This window comes from Eptesicus fuscus, chromosome 3, assembly GCF_027574615.1.
Source record: "Eptesicus fuscus isolate TK198812 chromosome 3, DD_ASM_mEF_20220401, whole genome shotgun sequence".
NCBI lineage: Eukaryota > Metazoa > Chordata > Mammalia > Chiroptera > Vespertilionidae > Eptesicus > Eptesicus fuscus.
Genome location: NC_072475.1, coordinates 107437379 through 107459110, shown reverse-complemented (window position 1 = coordinate 107459110; position 21732 = coordinate 107437379). Strand labels below are relative to the sequence as shown.

General features: G+C 43.1%; 2 protein-coding genes across 2 annotated transcripts in view; both read left to right on the top strand.

Annotated features, from left to right (window-relative positions):
- Positions 1-2787, top strand: part of CPB1 (carboxypeptidase B1) — a 43039-nt gene extending 40252 nt beyond the window's left edge. Inside the window, exons 10-11 of the mRNA XM_054712453.1 lie at positions 616-700; positions 2492-2787. Coding sequence (XP_054568428.1) covers positions 616-700; positions 2492-2679 — 273 coding nt within the window. The 3' untranslated portion in view covers positions 2680-2787. The remainder of the gene's footprint in view (positions 1-615; positions 701-2491) is intronic.
- Positions 2788-7538: 4751 nt separating this feature from the next.
- Positions 7539-21732, top strand: part of CPA3 (carboxypeptidase A3) — a 41082-nt gene continuing 26888 nt past the window's right edge. The window contains 4 exon segments of the mRNA XM_054710272.1: positions 7539-7578; positions 13859-13904; positions 14001-14083; positions 16598-16712. Of these exon segments, the coding sequence (XP_054566247.1) occupies positions 7539-7578; positions 13859-13904; positions 14001-14083; positions 16598-16712 (284 nt within the window).

Here is a 21732-nt window from a genome sequence, read left to right as displayed (position 1 = left end):
GTCTAGCCTGAAGTAAGGTTTTAAAAAAAATTTTTTAACAAGCCTAAATAAGAATTCCAGAAAAAAAAAAAAAAGCCAACTAAATTCTATGTAAATAAAAAAGAAAATGAAGGAAAAGATTTTCCTGTGACTAAAACAGAACTTATTCCTAGAACTCATGCTTTATTGTAACAGTAATTTAATATAAATAAAGGACCTAATTCCAAATAATTGGGTAAGAAGAGTGCTGACCATCCTCAGAGTTCCAACAAATAGTTAACTAAACAACCTCTAAGTGACAAACCCTGGACTAGACCCTGGGGACGCTGAGTTAAAGACAGAAAAAGTCACTGAGGACTTAAAGGCCAGCAAATGGTGTTGACAGAGTATGACCACTCTGTAGGACAGATGGAAGCTCTGAGTGACTGCTTGGGGCTTTGGGAAAAGGCATCCTATCAAGGCAGTCATTGGGGTCTCATGACCAAGTTAGCTGGAAAACTGGAATGGGTGCCAAAGGAGTATAAAATGTTAATGGAACTATGACTGTCCTCCAAACAACACGTGAGCGTTTGTTTGTTTTTGGTTTGTCTGTGTGTGCTCTGGTTTCTTACTCCCTTGCTGCTGGTTCTTTTGCAGAATGCCCTGGCTAAGGCCACCGTGAAGGAGCTGGCCACGCTGCACGGCACCAAGTACACTTACGGCCCAGGAGCCACCACCATCTGTGAGTCTCGGCTTCGGCTTCGCTTCGGCACTGTGCAGGGAGAGCCCGTGCCAAGAAGGCGATAATGGCTCCCAGAGCCTTTTCTTTCTGATCATTTAAAGCGTGTGGTTGTGCCTCGGGGTGAATTTTTTATGAAATTTTTTATGTCATCAGTTTCTGTTCAGAAAAAGAGAGAAAAGTATATTGCTTTTAACACACGTAAACATTCACTCCCTATAAACACCTATTGAGCACCTACCATGTGCCAGACCTTACTGGGTGCTGGGGAAGAAAGGAAGGGTGGAGAGGAGGAAAGAGGGAAGGAGGAAGGGGAGGAAGGGGAGGAAGGGACCAGCGCAGTCTTCAAAGTACCCACAGCAGGGAGGGAGGGAGGAGCTGTGGACAGGGGGGAGCTAAGTGCTGACCAGAGGGAGCCCAAGGAGAGCACCCCAAGGAGTAACCAGCCCAGCCTCGTGTCAAGGGTGATTGATTGCCCAGGCGATGGTACAGAAGCTTTATCTGCAAGGACAGTTGCTGGAGGAAAGCGTAGGAGGGAGGCTACTTCAGGCCTCACTCGGGTGCGCAAACAAGTGACATGAGACATGCATGCAGCAGGAGAACGAGGTGGGGGCTGGACCGCAGAGCCTTGGAGTCACTAGAAAGGCACATTCTGCAGGCTCTGTTTTCAAAATCTAGCAATATTTTTCCCTGCCTTTGCATGATTTCTTTTGCCCCTGTTATAAAAGGACTGGAAATAAAAGGGAAAAGACCAGGTCCTATCATCAAGGCCCCCCCACCCCCACCCCGCACCCGGCCCCATGCAGTGTGAGAGGCTCCAATCCTAAGGCTTTAAAAATGAAAAAAAGCTTTATGTAGAATACAGTTCTCTGTATTGTCCTTTTTTAAACTGCTCTGAGTCAGACGGCATATACTATTACCTTAAGGGGTTCTAGCAGAAATAACCCACCTATTCATATACTGAGAATTTCTTGTATATTTTATTCAACCTAGTACAGTGAGGTTTGTGATTCTACTATAAGGTCTGGGAGGGCAGAGGCCACGGCTTTCCTTTGTCCTGACATCCCCAGAGTTGAGCCCATGGCCTGCTGCTCAGTGAGGGCTGTACATCGTTGACTGAATTAAACAGATGAGTGATTGAATGAATGAATGAATGAATGAACGAACGAACGAAAGAACAAGTGAATCAATAAATGAATTCATAATCCATGTGGCAGTGACACCATAGCTGTTATTGAATGAATGACTGGGTGACTGCCTAATCCATGCCAGGACATAGGCCAGGCCCTGAGGAAACAAAAATGAAGGCACAGCCCTGCCCTCCAGCTGCTCCAGTTCTATCCTTCAGCACAGTGGCCCCAGGGCTGAGAGTCCTCTCCTCTCACCAGTCACCATGCAGCTTTTCTTATTTTCCTGGCAGATACATATTTTTTTCCAAGAAATTATATATATATATATATATATATATATATATATATATATATATTGTAAACAAATTACATACTATATAGCATAGTTTACCACAGCATACAAGCACACTGAGTAGTTTATACATTACAATTACATACTTCCTAGGGTAGTAAGCACATCATTCCCACAAAGGAGGCTTAGCAGCAACAATGGTCTAATTTTTAAAAATAGCCTTTATATCTTTATGATCCAGTTTACTAGGCAAGCAGCCTACCTATATTATTTTGCACAGTGAAACATTTGTAACTATAAAAGGAAGCTGGCATTTTTTAAAATTTCCTTCCTAGATGTAAAGATTTGTTTTCTGCTGTTTGCACATTTCAGATCCTGCTGCTGGAGGCTCTGACGACTGGGCTTATGACCAAGGAATCAAATATTCCTTCACCTTTGAATTGCGGGATAAAGGCAGATATGGCTTTGCCCTTCCTGAATCCAAGATTCGGCCAACCTGCGAAGAGACGATGCTGGCGATCAAGCACATTGCCAGCTACGTCCTGGAGCATCCGTACTAGTCGAGCATCTGAGAGCCTTAGTTCAAAATGCTCACTGTTTCTTTTCTATCCTGAATTATCATTTCTGTTTGCCTGGATGTTTCCAGATCCCAATTCTTCTTTTAAGCTTCTGAGTCTATTACATTAGTTGGAAAAAGTAATAATAAAAGTGAATCACTATCATCAGAAAACTTGACAGATTGCCTACTTCTTTGGGGAAAAAATGAAGTGAACAAATGACTAAGTAAGCTGTGCACAGTAATGAAGTGGGTCCACTGCACAGGGGAGTTAAAGCCCTCTGGCCAAAACGGGCAGAGCACAGAGATGCGCAGGTTATGAAGGGGGCTTTCGAGGAAGGATAGATGTAAGGGGAAATTTTGGGTCATAAACCATAGTATAGGTGAAAAGACCCCATCTTGGTTTTGCTTTCATCTCATGCAACTCATTCAAGTTACTTTATGAGCTGTGTGCTATGTGCCAAGCCCTTTGCTAAGCAATTGAGAACAGAGTAATGAAAAAGGAAGAGAACCTTTCTGCCCTCAGTGGTTGTATAGACCATGTGGAAAGACAGACATGAAACAAATAGTTATTTAACTTGTTATTTAATAATCCATTAATTTACATGAAGCAAGTAAGTGCTGGACAAACTGCATTAAAAAAATATATAACAACAACATTAAAAGGTCTACCTACCTGATGTGGGGAGAAGGCTCTCTTAGGAAGCACTGAAACCTGAAGAATTAAGTCACAATTAGCTGATGAAAAGAGCACCCCTTCCAGGCCCTGTGACTCTTCAGAACCTGAGAGAAGAAGCCAGAGATGGTGAAACTTAAGAGAGCTGAGCAGCCCTAACCGGTTTGGCTCAGTGGATGGAGTGTCGGCCTGCTGACTGAAGGGTCCCAGGTTCGATTCAGGTCAAGGGCATGTACCTTGGTTGCAGGCACATCCCCAGTAGGGAGTGTGCAGCAGGCAGCTGATGGATGTTTCTCTCTCATCGATGTTTCTAACTCTCTATCCCTCTCCCTTCCTCTCTGTAAAAATCAATAAAATATATTTTTTTAAAAAAAGAAAAAAAAGAGAGAGAAAGCTGAGCAAAGAAAGGCCTGTGTGTGGGCTGAGGAAGGAGTAGGGACTATATTAGGCAGGCCATCTTAAGGATTTGGAACATTGGTCTAGGAACAATGGAAAGCAATGAAAGGCATTAAGTTGTAAATGACACGATCAGTTTTTAAAACACCCACCAGGCTAAGGTGTGGAATGCAGACTAGAAGTAAAACAAGAGGTTCCAGGAACCCTGGCTGCACAAAAAATCACTCTAGAAATTGAAGTTTTCCAGAATTAGAACTGGACATGCTAATGGTAAAGTATATTGTGCAAAGTGCAAATTTTAAAATAATGTGTATTTCTTAATAGTTTGGGGACATCTCTTATTCTAAAACCATAGAATGAAATATTAGTTCATTGTTTTCTATGTGGATTCAAGGAAAATAGGATTCCACATCCAGCATACTAGTAATATGTTGAAATATCTATGACAGTGTACTTTCCAAAAAAAAAGAATTCTAGTTTGTGCTCACCGCCAAGAGCACACAACAGAAAAACAGATATTGACAATGTTGTGCACCTGAAACTTACATGTTATTAACCAGTGTTTCCTCAATAGAAAAATTAATTTTTAAAAAATTATAGTATATGACAGAAAACAAAACAAAAAAGCATCTTTTGAAGTCACAACAGTTTGTTTAGAAGTTGTCAAGCCGAAGAAAGGTTAATTGCATTCATTGTCCACTAGATGGTAGCAGTGAAGTTGCTACAATTTCTCAAGCAATCATCAAAATAATTTAGTAATACATTATTTAAATAAGAAGATAAAAAGATCTTAGCCATGATGGCTCAGTGGTTGAACATCAGCCTATGTACCTGGATATCATGGTTGGATTCCGGTCAGGGCATATGCCCAGGCTGTGGGCTCAATCCCCAATAGGGGGCATGCAGGAGGCAGCCAATCAATGATTCTCTCTAATCATTGATGTTTCTATCTCTCTCTCCCTCTCCCTTCTGCTCTGAAATCAATAAAAACACATTTTTAAAAAAAAAAGAAGAAGAAGATTAAAAAAAGACATCCTTTCCCTGAGTGGTTCAGTTGGTTGGAATGTTGTCCCATGCACCAAAAGGTTGCAGGTTTCAGTCACAGGTCAAGGAGCATACAGGAGGCAACTAATCAATGTTTCCCTCACATTGATGTTTCTCTCTCTCTTTCTCTCCCTTCCTCTCTCTCTAAGAATTCATAATAATAAAAGCTTAATATGCTAATTAGACTGGACAGCCAAATGACCTTCTGGACATCATTCCGGACAAAGCCATGGAGGTGGGGCCAAGAGAGAGGTGGTTAGGGGCGATCAGGCAGGCAGGCAGGACAGCAGTTAGGAGCCAGCGGTCCTGGATTGCAAGAGGGATCCCGGATATTGAGAGAGGGTGCAGGCTGGGCTGAGGGACTCTCCCCCTCCACCCTCCTGCCTCCTGTGCACAAATTTCATGCGCCAGGCCTCTATTTAATTTAATAATATTAATTAAAAAAAAAACATATCTCTGATAAGGATTAAAGAAAGAGAGAGAGAGAGAGAGAAGAGAGAGAGAGAGAGAGAGAGATCCTTAAGGGCAAAAAAAGAAATTCCCATAAATTAGTAAACAATACTGATGGTAATTTAAAAACAGATGTAATTAGCTAAATTATCTTTCCCCATTCTATATTTAAGTCATATCCATGTTGTGAATTGGAAAGCTAGCTCAACCGCAGTTACCTGAGTGGAGTGTTCTTGCTGGAGGTATGTCATTGAATCACAGATAGTTCCCCAAATTGCTCCCTTACCTTGCCTCTATGGGATGCTATAGCCCAAAGTTCAGAAATCATGTGAGTACTAGTAAATTATAAAGAACCCTCCAAAGTCTCTAATTGAGTGTTTTAAAATAGAAATTATGAATATAGATGGGCTTTTCTAAAATTACAAGAAATTTTTTAAAAGAATAAGAATTGGGAAAGCAAATACACAAATATTCTCATTTAAAATCCCATGTATCCAACATTTTCTGCACTGGAAACATTTTTGCTATATCTCTTGCCAACGTTAACAGCTAACTGGCTTAGAGCGTCACTTGCCTGAGCTAAACTGAAAAAAAGAAAAAAAAAATGAAAACAAAAACAGAAAGAGGAGTCTGCTGTAATCCTTCCCAATGCAATGGTGCCGCATGCCTGCCTGCACAGCTGGCCTGAGACTGCTGAGGGCCCCAGCCCAGGCTTGCCCACCCAGGAGCCCCTGTCTGTGGGGCACCTCTCCTCCTCCCTTCTTTAACTTACTCCAGCTTGAGAGCCCAGCTGTGAGGCTCTCCTTCAGTTCCACACTCTCATCTCCTCCAAAACAGCAATTAACCAACAGCACAAGAATGGCCTCTGAATCTTTCTTTCTCTAATAGTTTGACTACAAAATAGAAAGACTGGTTTTCCAGTCTGGATTATTGAAGTTCTGCATTCCTGGTATCACATTCCATGTATTCATCTGCTTTTGCCAGATAACCTATAGGAACTGGTCAGAGAGAATTTCAGTTAGGTTGGGTACCAGATGGGGTCTTGATGATCCTCTCAGATCATTTCATTTAAGAAGGTAGTCATTCTCCCCTAGCCAGGTCCCACTCTGCATGAATCGTATACTCAGGTCTCTGTCCAGAGATGTTACCTTTGCTGCAACGAAGGAAGGAAGGAAGGCACATTTCTCTCCAGCATTTTGCAGGGCAGTTTTGTTTCAATGTTAAGAATCAAAAAAAAAAAAAGAATCCAACATCCACAATTAAAGGTAACAAATCTTTCTTTCACCATATCCTTATGAAATATATAAAGGTGTTCAGAAGTTTGTTGGATTCTATTTGAAGACATAATTACTTGAAAGATTCTACTAATGACAAAACAATTTTGACTCATTTTTTAAGAGATTTTTCTTATAGCAATAATGTCTAAAATATGCAGAAAAGCATAGTTTAAAAAAAGAATGTGGTTTTAAAACTGTGGTTAGACATATACTACTGAAAAATCCTAGGAGTATAAAGATCCAGAAAGATTGGAAATTATTGCTATGTGAAGCATTCAATTTTACAACTCTTTTCAAAGAAATTAATTTAACCTATGAAACATATTGTCTTATGTAGCCAATCCTGAAATAATATGATATCCAACAGCTATCTTACCCCATACTTTTGCCAAGACCTTTTATAAATCTTGCTGCAGTAACATAAAGTTGTACTGAATTATGCTTGCCAAGAAATCATACCCATTCTGAGAAAAAGCTCCAGTATATTCTTAAGATCCATCTATCGTACAATTCCTCAGAGGCAAAATAGATTGGGGAGAAGTGGCAGGTCTTAAAAGCATCACATATCCATGTGATTTGTCAATATGCAAGATATGAATAAGTCAAAGATTTATTTATAATCAGAAACTGATCCTGAGAAATATCAGGATCCTTCAAACATTTATTTAGATCCCAAAAGAAAATAGAAGTGTCATTCCCACTTGACCTAAATATATATATATATAGAAGCCTTTTCCACACAGTTTTAAAACTAGTCACACAGAAAAAGGCTTCCAAAAAAAAAGTCAGAATGTCAGAATTAATGGTGATTTCTATTTTCTTCTTCCAACATTTTAATAATTTGTTAAATTATTTTCAATGGGCATTTATTACTTTTAGAATAGAAAATGAAACTCCAAAAAGCGAAGCTACTACATAAAAAAAAAAAAAAATTCTTGAAGTAGTGCCTATTGAAACAAACATAGAGAGATATTTCACCCCCAAAGGTTGCAGCAGGTACTTTAGTCTAGCATGTGATACATGCTGGTGCTCCTCAGTGCTGCAGCGCCCGAGGCCAGTTGTAAGTCTGTTTACAGAATCTGACAATTTCATCACCACCGAGAGGTCATGGCATGTCTTTTGGTACCTACCATCCTCCACATCCCTTACATATGCCCTCTCATTTAGGCCTCACAGCCACTTTTTTTAAAATTTAAATTCTTTATTATTGAAAGTATTATACACTGAGTGGCCAGATTATTATAATCTCTGAACGCAGAATTCCTGCATAGGTGGGGTCCGGCCAGCCTGGACAGGGGAAGGGGACATGGGCAGTTGGCTGGCCTTCCTGCTGGTCGAACTCCTGGTTGAGGGGACAATTTGTATATTAGCCTTTTATTATATAGGATGTACACTGAGTGACCAGATTATTATGCGTTCAGAGATCATCATAATCTGGCCACTCAGTGTATATGTCTCCTTTTTTCCCTCATTGACCTCTCCCGGGCCACTCCCACCCCCCAGCAAAAGCCCTCACCCCGCTATTGTCTGTGTCCATTGGTTATGTGGAAACAGCCTAAGTGCCCATCAGCAGATGAGTGGATTAAAAAACTATGGTACTTTTACTACATAATGGAATACTATGCTGCTTTAAAAAAGAAAGAACTCTTACCATTTGCAACAGCATGGATGGACCTGGAGAACATTATGCTAAGTGAAATAAGCCAGTCAGAGAAGGATAAATACCACATGATCTCACTTATTTGTGGACGATATTGAACAACGTAAATTAATGAACAAAAATAGATCCAGAGACATAGAAACATTGAACAGACCTTCAAACCTCAGAGGGAAGGCAGGGGAGAGTGGGGGAGTTGCGGGGGGGGGGGGGGGGGGCAAGTAAGAGATCAACCATAGCTACTTTTAAAAGTCGCATTTGCACCCCCATTTTACAGATAAGAATGACTAGGAAGCTTGCTCAAGGTAAAGTAGCCACAGTTTGGGAGCTACTCTGAGGTTATATCTGCCAAGCTCTTTATTTTTCTCTGTACCCTGCCAAACATACTCTTAGAAACAATGAAACAAGTATTTGCTTTGGGAGTGCTAGTGCTGATGAGCTTGTCCAATGTCAAAAACATGAAACCATTTGTAAAACCCTCCTCTTCTTACCTGCAGGGGGGGCAAGGGGACCTTTGAAGGAATAAAAAAAAAGTCTTACATTATATCGCACATCTATCAGATGGAGAGAAATTAAGCTATTGCTGCTAATAATAATATTAATAATATGCAACCATGACTCTGAGAAGTTTCATATATGACCATCTATACATTTGTCAATGTGAAGAGGTAGTTTTTTGTTTTGTTTTGTTGATCATCACCCGGGGATATTTTTCCATTGATTTTTTAGAGAGTGGGAGGGAGGGAAAAATGGAGAGAGAGAGAGAGAGAGAGAGAGAGAGAGAGAGAGAGAGAGAGAAATCAAGGTGAGAGAGATACATCTATTGGTTCCTCCCTCATGCACCCTGACTGGGGCCTGGGATCAAACCAGCAACCCAGGTACGTGTACCCTTGACCAAGAATTGAACCCAAGACTCTTTGGTGCATGGGCCAATGCTCTAACCACTGATCCATGCCAGCCAGGGCTGAAGAGGTAGTTTTTAAAAGGAAATTCTAATAATTTCACTCACAGTGTTAGATTATCTATGATTCTGGGTAGAGGTGTTGCCATCTCCCAAATCCTACCTAATAATAGACAAATATGCAAATTGACCACACCTCTGACACACCCACAAGCCATGCCCACCATCCAATCAGAGCGAGCATGCAAATTAACCCAAACCAAGATGGCTACAGCCACAGAGAGCAAGGTTTCCTAGGTAACAGAGGAAGCCAAGCTTTCTGCCTGCCCTTGCCAGGCCTAAGCCTCCACTCAAGCTACAAAGTTTCAATTATAGAAGGTAAACAAATTCAAACAAATGGTGGCAGAATGGAGCTTGAGAGAGCAGGCCAGGGTTGCCGCTGGCAACAGGGGAAGCAAAGCTTTCCGCACACCCTGGCCAGGCCCACCCGCTTAAGGCAACAAAGTTTCAATTATAACCCCAACAGAAATGGCTGCCGGCCTCGGAGGGAGCCCCAGGCTTGGCTCTGCTCCAGGCTACAAAGTTTCAATTGTAGAAGGAAAATAAATTCCAGATACCAGGGCCTCCACTTGGGTTGCCAGGGGGCGTGGTCGGCCTGCAAACTACCACAGGCCCCTCGCTCAGGCCACCCCACACCCAAAGGGAAACCCCACCTGATCCGGGACGCCCTTCAGGGCAAACCAGCTGGCCCCCACCCCTGTACCAGGCCTCTATTCTATCTAATAAAAGAGTAATATGCAGATTGATTATCACTGCAACACACAATATAGCTGCCCCCATGTGGTCAAAGATCCTGCCCCCATGTGGACACAAGATGGCCACCACAAGATGGCCAGCAGGAGAGGGCAGTTGAGAGGTACCCGGCCTGCAAGGGAGGGCAGTTGAGAAGGACCAGGCCTGCAAGGGAGGGCAGTTGAGAGGGACCAGGCCTGCAAGGGAGGGCAGTTGAGAGGGACCAGGCCTGCAAGGGAGGGCAGTTGGAGGTGATCAACCCTGCAGGAGAGGGCAGTTAGGGGTAACCAGGCCAGCAGAGGAGGGAAGTTGGGGGCAAACAGGCTGGCAGCAGAGTGGTTAGGGGGTGATCAGGCTGGCAGGCAGAAGCGGTTAGGGGCAATCAGGAAGGCAGGCAGGCAAGCAGTTGGGAGCCAGCAGTCCTGGATTGTGAGAGGGATGTCCGACTGCCCGTTTAGGCCCGATCCCACTGGGAGGGCAGTTGGAGGTGATCAACCCTGCAGGAGAGGGCAGTTACGGGTGACCAGGCCAGCAGAGGAGGGAAGTTGGGGGCAAACAGGCTGGCAGCAGAGTGGTTAGGGGGTGATCAGGCTGGCAGGCAGAAGCGGTTAGGGGCAATCAGGAAGGCAGGCAGGCAAGCAGTTGGGAGCCAGCAGTCCTGGATTGTGAGAGGGATGTCCAACTGCCCGTTTAGGGATCGGGCCTAAACGGGCAGTCGGACATCCCTTGAGGGGTCCCATATTGGAGAGGGTACAGGCTGGGCTGAGGGACAACCCCCCTCCGTGCACGAATTTTGTGCACCGGGCCTCTAGTAATCTATAATTAACTGAGTTGTGTTCAAGATGGAAGAAAATGCCCACCCCAAGAGACTGTTTAAAATGGCCTATTCATTAATTTTACTTTCAAAAAGCATTTACTAGGCACCTGCAGCATCCAGATCCTGAAGACAGCAGCCAATGTACAAAAATTTGAGCAACCATATTATGTTGCCCTCCAGGAGTCCTCAAGCTGCCTCTGAGGATAGAGGGAGAAGAAAGGAAGGAAAGGAGGTGGATGCTGTAGCTCTTTCTGTAATGTCATTTCACTTCCTTACAAAGAGAGGTACAGAGCAAATATGGCAAAAGTATCCTATCTAATAAAAGAGTAATATGCAAATTGACCATCACTCCAACACACAAGATGGCCACCCCCATGTGGTCAAAGATGGCTGCCCCCATGTGGACACAAGATGGCTGCCACAAGATGATTGGCAGAGGAGGGCAGTTGTGGACAGTTGGGGGTGACCAGGCCTGCAGAGGAGGGCAGTTGGGAGAGACCAGGTCTGCAAGGGAGGACAGGTGGGGGCGACCCCGGCCTGCAAGGGAGGGCAGTTGTGGGTGTCAGGCCAGCAGGGTAGGGCAGTTGGGGGGAACCAGGCCTACCGGTGAGAGCAGTTAGGGGCGACCCGGCTGGTAAGGGAGGGCAGTTAAGGGTGACCAGGCCTGCAGGGGAAGGCAGTTGGGGCCGACCAGGCCGGCAGAGGAGGGAAGTTCGGGGTGACCAGGCTGGCAAAGGAGGGCAGTTAGGAGTTACTGGGCCAGCAGGGGAGGGCACTTGGGGGCGACCAGGCCTGCAGGTGAGGGCAGTTAGGGGTGACCGGGCCAGTGGGGGAGGGCAATTGGGGGCAACCAGGCCTGCAGGGGAGGGCAGATAGGGGCAACCAGGCCAGCAGGGAAGGGCAGTTAAGGGTGATCAGGCCTGCAGGGGAGGGCAGATAGGGGCAACCAGGCCAGCAGGGGAGGGCAGATAGGGGCAACCAGGCTGGCAGGAAGGGCAGTTAGGGGCAATCGGGCCAGCAGGGGAGCAGTTAGGCATCGATCAGGATGGCATAGGAGTGGTTAGGGGGTGATCAGACTGGCAGGCAGAAGCAGTTAGGGGCAATCAGGCGGGCAGGCAGGCAAGCAGTTGGGAGCCAGCAGTCCTGGATTGTGTGAGGGATGTCCGACTGCCCATTTAGGCCCAATCCCACCTCAAGGGGTCCCAGATTGAAGAGGGTGCAGGCTGGGCTGAGGGACACACCCCCATGCATGAATTTCATGCACTGGGCCTCTAGTCCTATATAATAAAGAGGTAATATGCAAATTGACCCTCACGCCCTCACAACATGGCTGCCTATGACCAGGCTGGCAGGGGGATTAGGGAGGAACGACCAAATGACTGAGCAGCAGGCTGCATGGGGTGACCAGGCGGGCAGAGGGGAGGGGGGATGTTGGGGGTGACCCAGCCAGCATGGGGGCAGTTGGGGGCAACCAGGCCGGCGGGGCGCGGGGCAGTAAGAGGTGACCAGGCCTGCATGGGGGGCCGTTAGGGGCAACCAGGCCAGCAGGGGGGGAAGTTAGGGGCGACCAGGCAGGCAGGCAGGTGAGTGATTAGGAGCCAGTGGTCCAGGATTGTGAGAGGGATGTCCAACTGCCGGTTTAGGCCCGATCCAGGGGAATCTGGCCTAAACCGGCAGTCAGACATCCCCCAAGGGGACCTGAATTGGAGAGGGTGCAGGTTGGGCTGAGGGTACCCCCCCCCCCACCCCTGTGCTTGAATTTCATGCACCAGGCCTCTAGTAGCCATCATAAAATCTAGATGGTGGCCCTGATCGGTTTGGCTCAGTGGATGGAGCGTCGGCCTGCGGACTGAAGGGTCCTGGGTTCAATTCTAGTCAAGGGCATGTACCTTGGTTGTGGGCACATCCCCAGTGGGAAGTGTGCAGGAGGCAGCTGATGGATGTGTCTCTCTCATCAATGTTTCTAACTCTCTATCCCTCTCCCTTCCTCTCTGTAAAAAATCAATAAAAATATATTTTAAAAAATATATAGATGGTGGACACATCAATGTTTTTCAGATTATTTATAATATTTTAGTATATTCAAAATATTTTATAATTTAAATGTTTTTAATTTAACAATTTACAATGTAACTTCAAAAACATATTTTGTTATTAAGGGCCAGATTCACAAATTTGTCACAGGTTTCAAATGCAAATTTAACATAATACCTTCCCTCATTCAATTCAAACATGTGGTAGAGCAGTATTTTAGAGCAAAGAATTGTTTCAAATCCCAGCTCTTTGAACATACAAGCTCTGTTACCTTGGGCAAGTTATTATTATTTTTTTAATATATTTTTTGTTTGTTTGAAGTATTACATGTAGTAGTACATCTATCTCCTTTTTTTTGTTCCCCATTGACCTTCCCCCAGCCTCCTCTACCCTCTGTCGTATGCCCTCATCCCACCCCCCAGTGTCTGTGTCCATTGGTTGTGCTTATATGCATGCATACAAGTCCTTTGGTTGACCTCTTTCCCCCGCTCCCCAACACTCCCCAGCTTTCCCACTGTAATTTGACAGTCTGTTCGGTGCTTTACTGCCTCTGTATTTATCTTTTTGTTTATCAGGTTATAATTTTCTTTATTTTCCATAAATGAGTGATATCATGTGGTATTTTTCTTTCATTGCCTGGCTTATTTCATTTAACATAATGCTCTCCAGGTCCATCCATTTTGCTGCAAATGGTAAGAATTCCTTCTTTTTTTTATAGCAGCGTAGTATTCCATTGTGTAGATGTACCATAGTTTTCTACTCCACTCATCTGCTGATGGGCATTTGGGCTGTTTTCAAATCTTAGCTATGGTGAATTGTGCTGCTATGAACATAGGGGTGCATATATCCTTTCTGATTGGTGTTCTTGGGCAAGTTATTTGCTAAAAAAGGAATTTGCCTCCCATTCTGTCTGCAAAATGTGCATTCCTTATTGTAAAAGGAATATGAGTCACATGGCATTTACTGTTATGTCCCCACCTTACCTCTCACTCCCCAAGTAGAAAACACGGGGGAGGGGGGTTCATCCACCAGAACCCTAAGAGGAAATCAGCTGCTCCTCCAGATAAGGGCTGAGACATGAAACTGGCAGAGGGCCTGGGAGCAGGCAAAGAGGAACCATGTGCCTCATCCTGTCTTAGGTTTGATCACTACCGCCCTGGCCATTGCTCCTGTCCGCTTTGACAGGTAACTCTCATCACCCTGTGCTGTGGTCTCTGTGTGGGAAGAGGATTAAGGAATGCTCTTTGCAGTTCACATATTTCATCTTTTGCTTTCGTGAAGGGAGAAGGTGTTCCATGTAAAACCCCAGGATGAAAAACAAGCAAACATCCTAAAGGACTTGGCCAAAACCAACAAGGTAAAGCATTTAGAGAGATAGTTTATCTTTTCTTTCTGTTCTCTAAACGTTGCTTCTATTTTATGTTTAATGTCCAAAGACAAAGGTAAGGGGAAGTGGCAGGCACTACTTGGATAATTCAGACAATTGCCAGTACTTCCTAGGTTTTATTTTTGTTTTTGTTTTTCCCTAGACTACCACTTCCACTTTTCCTCCAAAAAGCCTTTTTCTGGACAAAATTCCTCCCTGCTAGTGCTTTGCCCACTCTATTGTGCTCACTCCCACCCCAGTCTTCACCCATGGCATCATTTCTGTTACAGAATTATTAACTGATAATAGTAATAAATCAAGATGTGACCCTTCCCTCTCCTATGTCTAAAAGGAAACTCTTAAAGTCAGACCAGTCTTTTACAATATAACAGAATAACATAACCATTCTATCATCCATTCAGCTGCTCCTATACAAAGGCACATGTGCCAGCCACCTTGCATACATCATTTCAAATTCGCCAACAGATTTTCTGTGTCTGTATCATAATCTAACCCATTTAAAACAGAAGAATTGAAGTTCAAAGGCAGCAAATTAAATAATCAAGATTACACAGCCGATATAAACCCAGAACCAAATCTGGGATTTATTCTAGTTCCATATATCTTATCTCCACTTCAAATCAATCAAAAGTTCCACCTACTCTAATTCCCAAATGTTTTTCAAATCCACATTTTTCTCTCCATTCCCCTGACACTGCCAAGTTCATGTTGGCTCTACCTCTTATTATAACAATTTCAATAACCCCTTAACTAATATTTAGTCTTAGTCCTTTCTCCCACACAACCGGTTCACATGGCAACCTGACTGCTCTCTCTAAAACTTGATGATTGCATTCCTCCAACTGAAGCTTTTTCATAGAGGCAGCCAATTATGGAAAGAGTATGGTCTTCAAAGGTTCCAATCCCAGCTATGTGGCCTTAGACAAGTTATTTAACCTCTCTGTCTCTCAATTTCCTTCTTCACCAAAGATTAAGTATACTCATATTTGGGGAGCGCTTGGTAGTGGGCCTGGCCATAATAAGCACCAGAGTCCTTCAGAATCTACCAATGGCCTGCCTCTGCAGTCTCCTGCTCCTCCACCACCTTTTTCTAAAAACTCCACGAACACCAAAGACTCACCAACTTTGGCCCTGCACACCTTTGTGCAGAAGGAATGCTTCCTTCTGTACTTGGCTTATTCTTCAAGACCCAGCTCAGGCAGTCTCCTGCAGGAAGTCTCCTCAATCCACCAACTCTCATGTCCAGCTTGCAGTGCTTCCTGTGCTCCGGGAGCTTCTGTGCTTTTCCCTGGCATTGCTCAGCATGTTGGAAATGCATATGTCTCTCACAATGAACTTCTTGCTTATCTTAAATCCTTTGTTAGCCTCCACAATTGTGACATCCAGCTCTGTGCCCGGTGCTTAATAAATGCTCATGAAAGTTCACTAGCCCTGAATGCCTGTTCCACATTACCCTGTTAGGACAGAGAAACTGCTGTATGGTTAGATGGCCCTGCCTAACTCACCTTTAAACCACTACTTCTCTCCTATGTCCAATTCATCTGTAGCTTTTTTATCAAAATAAACCAATAAATATTAGTTAGTTCATAGCAGCCTCATCATTATTAACTGAGAGTTACAGTGGCATTCAACTCAGATACAGCCAGGTAGACTTAGATGTGCCCACAAGCCTGGTGTGATGGGTGCAAATTGGGCATTTCCTTCACATTTCTCATATTTTGTATTTGAGTATGATTTTAAAGAACAACAAGAACTAGAATCTTCTCAAAGTTATCTTAATCTGAATGCTATCCATCCAGTCACCAAATTTCTATTGTGCTCAAATTTCTATTGTGAAATTCTAAGCTAGAGGAGTCAACAGTTGATAAATGCCTTCATGTCCCAGTTCTCACAGCCATTTCACAATCTGCACAACATCCCCCGATGGATCCCTGTTAGCCTCATTTTCAGGGAAGCAGACTGAAACTCAAAAAGTCGTGGTGATTTGCCCAAGGACATACTACTAGAAAAATGACAGACTGAACATTATGCCTTCTGTTGGACACAAACCTTCCAAGAATTCCAGAATTTATAGAGACATTGATTTTAAGGCTTGAGTTGGAAAGGGGAATAGGGAACCATAAATTTAATCTATATTCCTAATTAGAGACAGATGCTAGGGCTAAATCAATTAAAAAACAATCCAAATCAAGCCCAAGATGGTGGAAACAAACAAATTAACCAAAAGTTGTTCATTCTTTTTGCACTTATAGATAACATGTCCTGCAAGAGTGGCTGGTACAAATGGTTTCTTTCCCACTTTATAATATTCGACATAACTTAAATATATTTGCAAAAATCTCATAAGTTTATTAAGAGTAGGATCCATACCTTAGTCACATTGAACCCACATTCCTTCATGGTGCATGACACACAGTCATTTATTAATAAATGTGTTGGGTGAGCAAACAAACAATTGTCACTAACATTGAACTCCTCTCCACAGCATGACTTCTGTATCCAGATGCCACCCATGTGGCTGTTAACATGAGGGTGAATTTCCGAGTTAGTGAAAAGGAATCCCAGTCCATCCAGTTTGTCTTGGATCAAAATAAAATGCAGTATGAGTAAGTCCCATTATTCAATATTCAAATGTGTTAGATATTCAAAGCTTGGGGAGTCTTGAAATTGAAAGGGAAGTTCTATTTTTTAATTGGGGGATAAAAATGAAAGCTGTATCTACTACATAAAACTTATAGTTACTTCCAAACAGACTATTGAGGCCTGACTATAGAGGTGATGAAATCAAACTTGGCCAATCAACTTGCATCTTATGTTTGCTCTGATCTGCAAGAATGACAATTATCTACCTCTGCCATCTCTAAAAACCAACCCCTAGTGAGGACAGAGTGCATGTGAGCAGGCATGGATGGTTTAGCCACACTCATCACCCCAACAGGAAATCATCCAGAGCTCAGATTTTACTGGTAACCGCCAGCACCACATTTTTGTATTTGAATTCTCCTGATACATAAAAAGAGACCCAAATTATAGTGTTCATCTTTAAATCAGAGATGAGAGAATGTAAAATACATAGTAAATAAATAATTTTTATGAAAGAAATTCTTTCTCAGGCAAAGCAAAAGCAATGCAATAGAATAAGACAAATCCAAGAGGAGGGAATTTTTGAATGGCCAAAGATGCCAAAATGAGTCATTGTGGTCCCAGTCATGGGCCATGCACTGCCTGAGCCCTGGGGCAGTGAACAAAAAGGGAACCCAGCGATGAATATTACAAATCAACAAAATATAGGAAGCAAAATGTGTTTTTATACTTTCAAACATTTAGTGATTTGAAGTACTAAAGGCTCCCATCTTAACTCCCTCAGCCCTTATCAGCCCTGGAGTCCCCTCACCACTCAAAACACTGCTCAACATTAGTCCTTTCTCTGGGACCTGCCATTTCATGTTGCTGCTAACTAACTTAGTGCTGTTACTCAAGAAGCCTCTTCCAGATGAGACAAAGATCCCATCATCCACTGCAGATCAGGATTTCCTGTCGTCATGACAACTTGATTGCATTGTGATATTGCTACAATATCCTCAATAAATATAAACCCTATTGAAATTAAGGAAAGACATGTAAAACAACTTGAAGAACATTCTTGTTCTTGGCTTGATGGCTTAAAAAGTATCAGGCTGTTATTAATCTCTGTTTTTGTTTTTGCTGTTGTTTCCAGAGGGATGTGAAACAGTTGAAGTTAATAAATGGGGAGAACATATTCAAAGTTAATTGATGCCAAAGTTGATTTAATTATTTTTAATTAATATATCAATATGTGCTTTTCTATGTTTTTACAAATTGCACCATTAAATTAGAATAGACACATTATAAGTATACCTATAAGATATCAGGAATCAGTAATGCATTATGAAGTCTCTTCTTATGCTAAGGTTCAGATGACATCTGGATACTTTCATCTAAAAGACATGGCCCTTCCACCCTATATAACTGTTGGTGACTGTGTCTCCTGATTCACTTCATGGCCAGGCTTCTCAAATGTGTGCCTCGGTTACTACACTCCTCACTTTGCTTCGTTGATATAGACCTGATTCAGATTCCTATGATCAGCTCATTCTTACAAAGTATCCAGCCAAGCTATTTAACTGGCCAATTTTGTATAATTTGGTTTGAACAGCAGGGTAAAAATGAAGTAGTGTGTTTTTCTTAATATTTTGGTAATGTAGACAAAAAGCTAGTTGCTTGCCACGAGAGTGGGTAGTGGAATGAATCATTGTGACAGAAGACACCTGGGCAGGTGGCTGACATCCTCCCATTTTATCAAATAGCTCACATTAGTCCTCTCTCTCCTTTGTTCTTCTATAGGCTTTCTAGCCTGATGCAACTCTGACTTCAAACAGAAGTCTAATTATCTAAATTCAGATCCTCATAAATAGTGTGTTTTTCAATTTGTCTTATGCCAAGATACATCCTTGCTATCCACATCAAGAACCAGAGTGTTAAACTACCTATAAAATTTAGTTTTATCTAATTAGGACATGATTTCTAGTCCAAATTAGCAAGTGTTGTAGGAAAGCCACATAATTAGTCCAAATTAGCAAGTGTTGTAGGAAAGCCACATAATTAGATAGTTACCTTACTCAGAAATATAAATATGTAAAGTGATTAGTGCAGACAAGAACTATTTAAAATCTTATCTCCAAGTAACAACTATATAGATAATTTTATTTGCATATTAATTATATGTGTTACTTGGAGTCAGTCAGTAAGCGAAGAAAGTTCTAAGAACAGAAACATCTGGTTAGATCCAGGCACCAGTCTGAATAAAACCACATTATGAGGCTGGTTTGACACAATGATTTACTTGAACACCCTTCATTAGACAGTGCATATAAACCACTATTTAGTTTAAAGCATCTGTGCATTACTATATTTTAATTTTTGAAAAATTAAATTACTAAGATTTGATTTTAAAGTAGCATGTTTGCTCCCTTTTTATTTACACTTTTACAAAATCATAAAAGGCCAAATTTAAAAACAACAACAACAAATAATATATATATAATAACAAACCTGAACAGACTGGTGGAAAAATATCTAAAGGAAAGTACATTCATTCAACTAAGCTTAAAGGGGCAGATACCATATTTGGATTCAGCATTTAAAAACCCTTGTGTTTTTACTATATTTTTATTTTTAATATTTTAGAGACATTTTAGATTATCTTTTCTTTTATCAAAAGTTAAAAGTAGGATATCTGTTATACTTTCAAAAATTAAAATACATCTTTAAAAAGTTAAAATTAAATGACAAAGAGCTGTTAAAAGGTAATTCAGAAAAACACTATTAATATAATAGTAAAAATAAAATGATACAATTAAGTAAAATCTTACTAAGATCCACTTAAGATTGTATGGGAATTGCAAAAGATATCTATATGAAACTGACACAGCAGTCAACACTTGACATTAATGTCTAATCCTATCTAATAATAGACAAATATGCAAATTGACCACACCTCCAACACACCCACAAGCCACGCCCACCATCCAATCAGAACGAGTATGCAAATTAACCCAAACCAAGATGGCTACAGCCACAGAGAGCAAGGTTTCCTAGGTAACAGAGGAAGCCAAGCTTTCTGCCTGCCCTTGCCAGGCCTAAGCCTCCACTCAAGCTACAAAGTTTCAATTATAGAAGGTAAACAAATTCAAACAAATGGCGGCAGAATGGAGCGTGAGAGAGCAGGCCAGGGTTGCTCCTGGCAACAGGGGAAGCAAAGCTTTCTGCACACCCTGGCAGGGCCCACCCGCTTAAGGCAACAAAGTTTCAATTATAACCCCAACAGAAATGGCTGCCGGCCTCAGGTGGCTCCGCTCCAGGCTACAAAGTTTCAATTGTAGAAGATAAATAAATTCCAGATATCAGGGCCTCCACTTGGGTTGCCAGGGGGCGTGGCCGGCCTGAAAACCACCACAGGCCCCTCGCTCAGGCCGCCCCACACCCCAAGGGAACCCCCACCTGATCAGGGACGCCCTTCAGGGCAAACCAGCTGGCCCCCACCCCTGTACCAGGCCTCTATCCTATCTAATAAAAGAGTAATACGCAGATTGATCATCACTGCAACACACAATATAGCTGCCCCCATGTGGTCAAAGATCCTGCCCCCATGTGGACACAAGATGGCCACCACAAGATGGCCAGCAGAAGAGGGCAGTTGGGAGGCACCCGGCCTGCAAGGGAGGGCAGTTGAGAAGGACCAGGCCTGCAAGGGAGGGCAGTTGAGAGGGACCAGGCCTGCAAGGGAGGGCAGTTGGAGGTGATCAACCCTGCAGGAGAGGGCAATTAGGAGTGACCAGGCCAGCAGAGGAGGGAAGTTGGGGGCAAACAGGCTGGCAGCGGAGTGGTTAGGGGGTGATCAGGCTGGCAGGCAGAAGCAATTAGGGGCAATCAGGAAGGCAAGCAGGCAAGCAGTTGGGAGCCAGCAGTCCTGGATTGTGAGAGGGATATCCGACTGCCCGTTTAGGCCCAATCCCACTGGGATGGCCTAAACGGGCAGTCGGACATCCCTCGAGGGGTCCCAGATTGAAGAGGGTATAGGCTGGGCTGAGGGACAACCCCCTTTGTGCACGAATTTCGTGCACCGGGCCTCTAGTTATCTAATAATTAGAGGCCAGGGGAATGAAATTCTTCACGGGGGGGGGGGGGCGTTGGCGGTGTTTGTCCCTCAGACCAGCCTGTACCCTCTCCAATACAGGACCCCTCGGGGGATGTCTGACTGCTGGTTTAGGATCGGGCCTAAACCAGCAGTCAGACATCCCTCTCACAATCCAAGACTACTGGCTCCTAACCACTCACCGGCCTGCCTAATGCCCCCAAGTGCCCTCCCCTGCTGGCCTGGTCACCCCCACTGCCCTCCCCTGCCAGCCTGGTTGCCCCAAAATGCCCTCCCCTGCCTGACCGGTTGCCACCAACTGCCCTCCCCTGCTGGCCTGGTCACCCCTAACTGCCTCTGCCTCGGCCCCCACAACCATGGCTTTGTCCAGAAGGAAGTCAGACATCCAGAAGATGGCTGATCAACCCAGTTTAATTAGCATATAACCCTTTTATTAGTATAGATGTTTAGTCAGACACAAATTTATATTCCAAGTATATACATGGTCCTATAAAATTAATATTTTAATACAATTAAGTCATTCTAATGTCTCATCCTATTCATTTTCCTTCTGCTCTACATTTTTATATATTATTTGCCCAAGAGTAAAACAAGTACTATGTTGATACCTGCTATAAATGTTGATGAGATGTTGGTCACAGTAAAAAGCAGCAGAGTGTGGTCCAGTCCCATTTACACCAGGCATTAGGTATTTAACATGAACAATTTACTTAACTTCTCTCCACCTCACTTGCTTCATCTTTAAAATGGCGTGTCATAGAGCTTTCATGAAAATTTACTGAGACGATAAAATCGCTCTTTGCCTGGTTCCTTTACTTCTATTAAATCAAGTAGAGGAAAGACAACTTACATGTGTTTACACAATTGTGAGCAAGTGCACACACACATGCACACACACACAAACTATGTTTTCTCCTATACATACATACCTATGATAAAGTTTAGTTTAC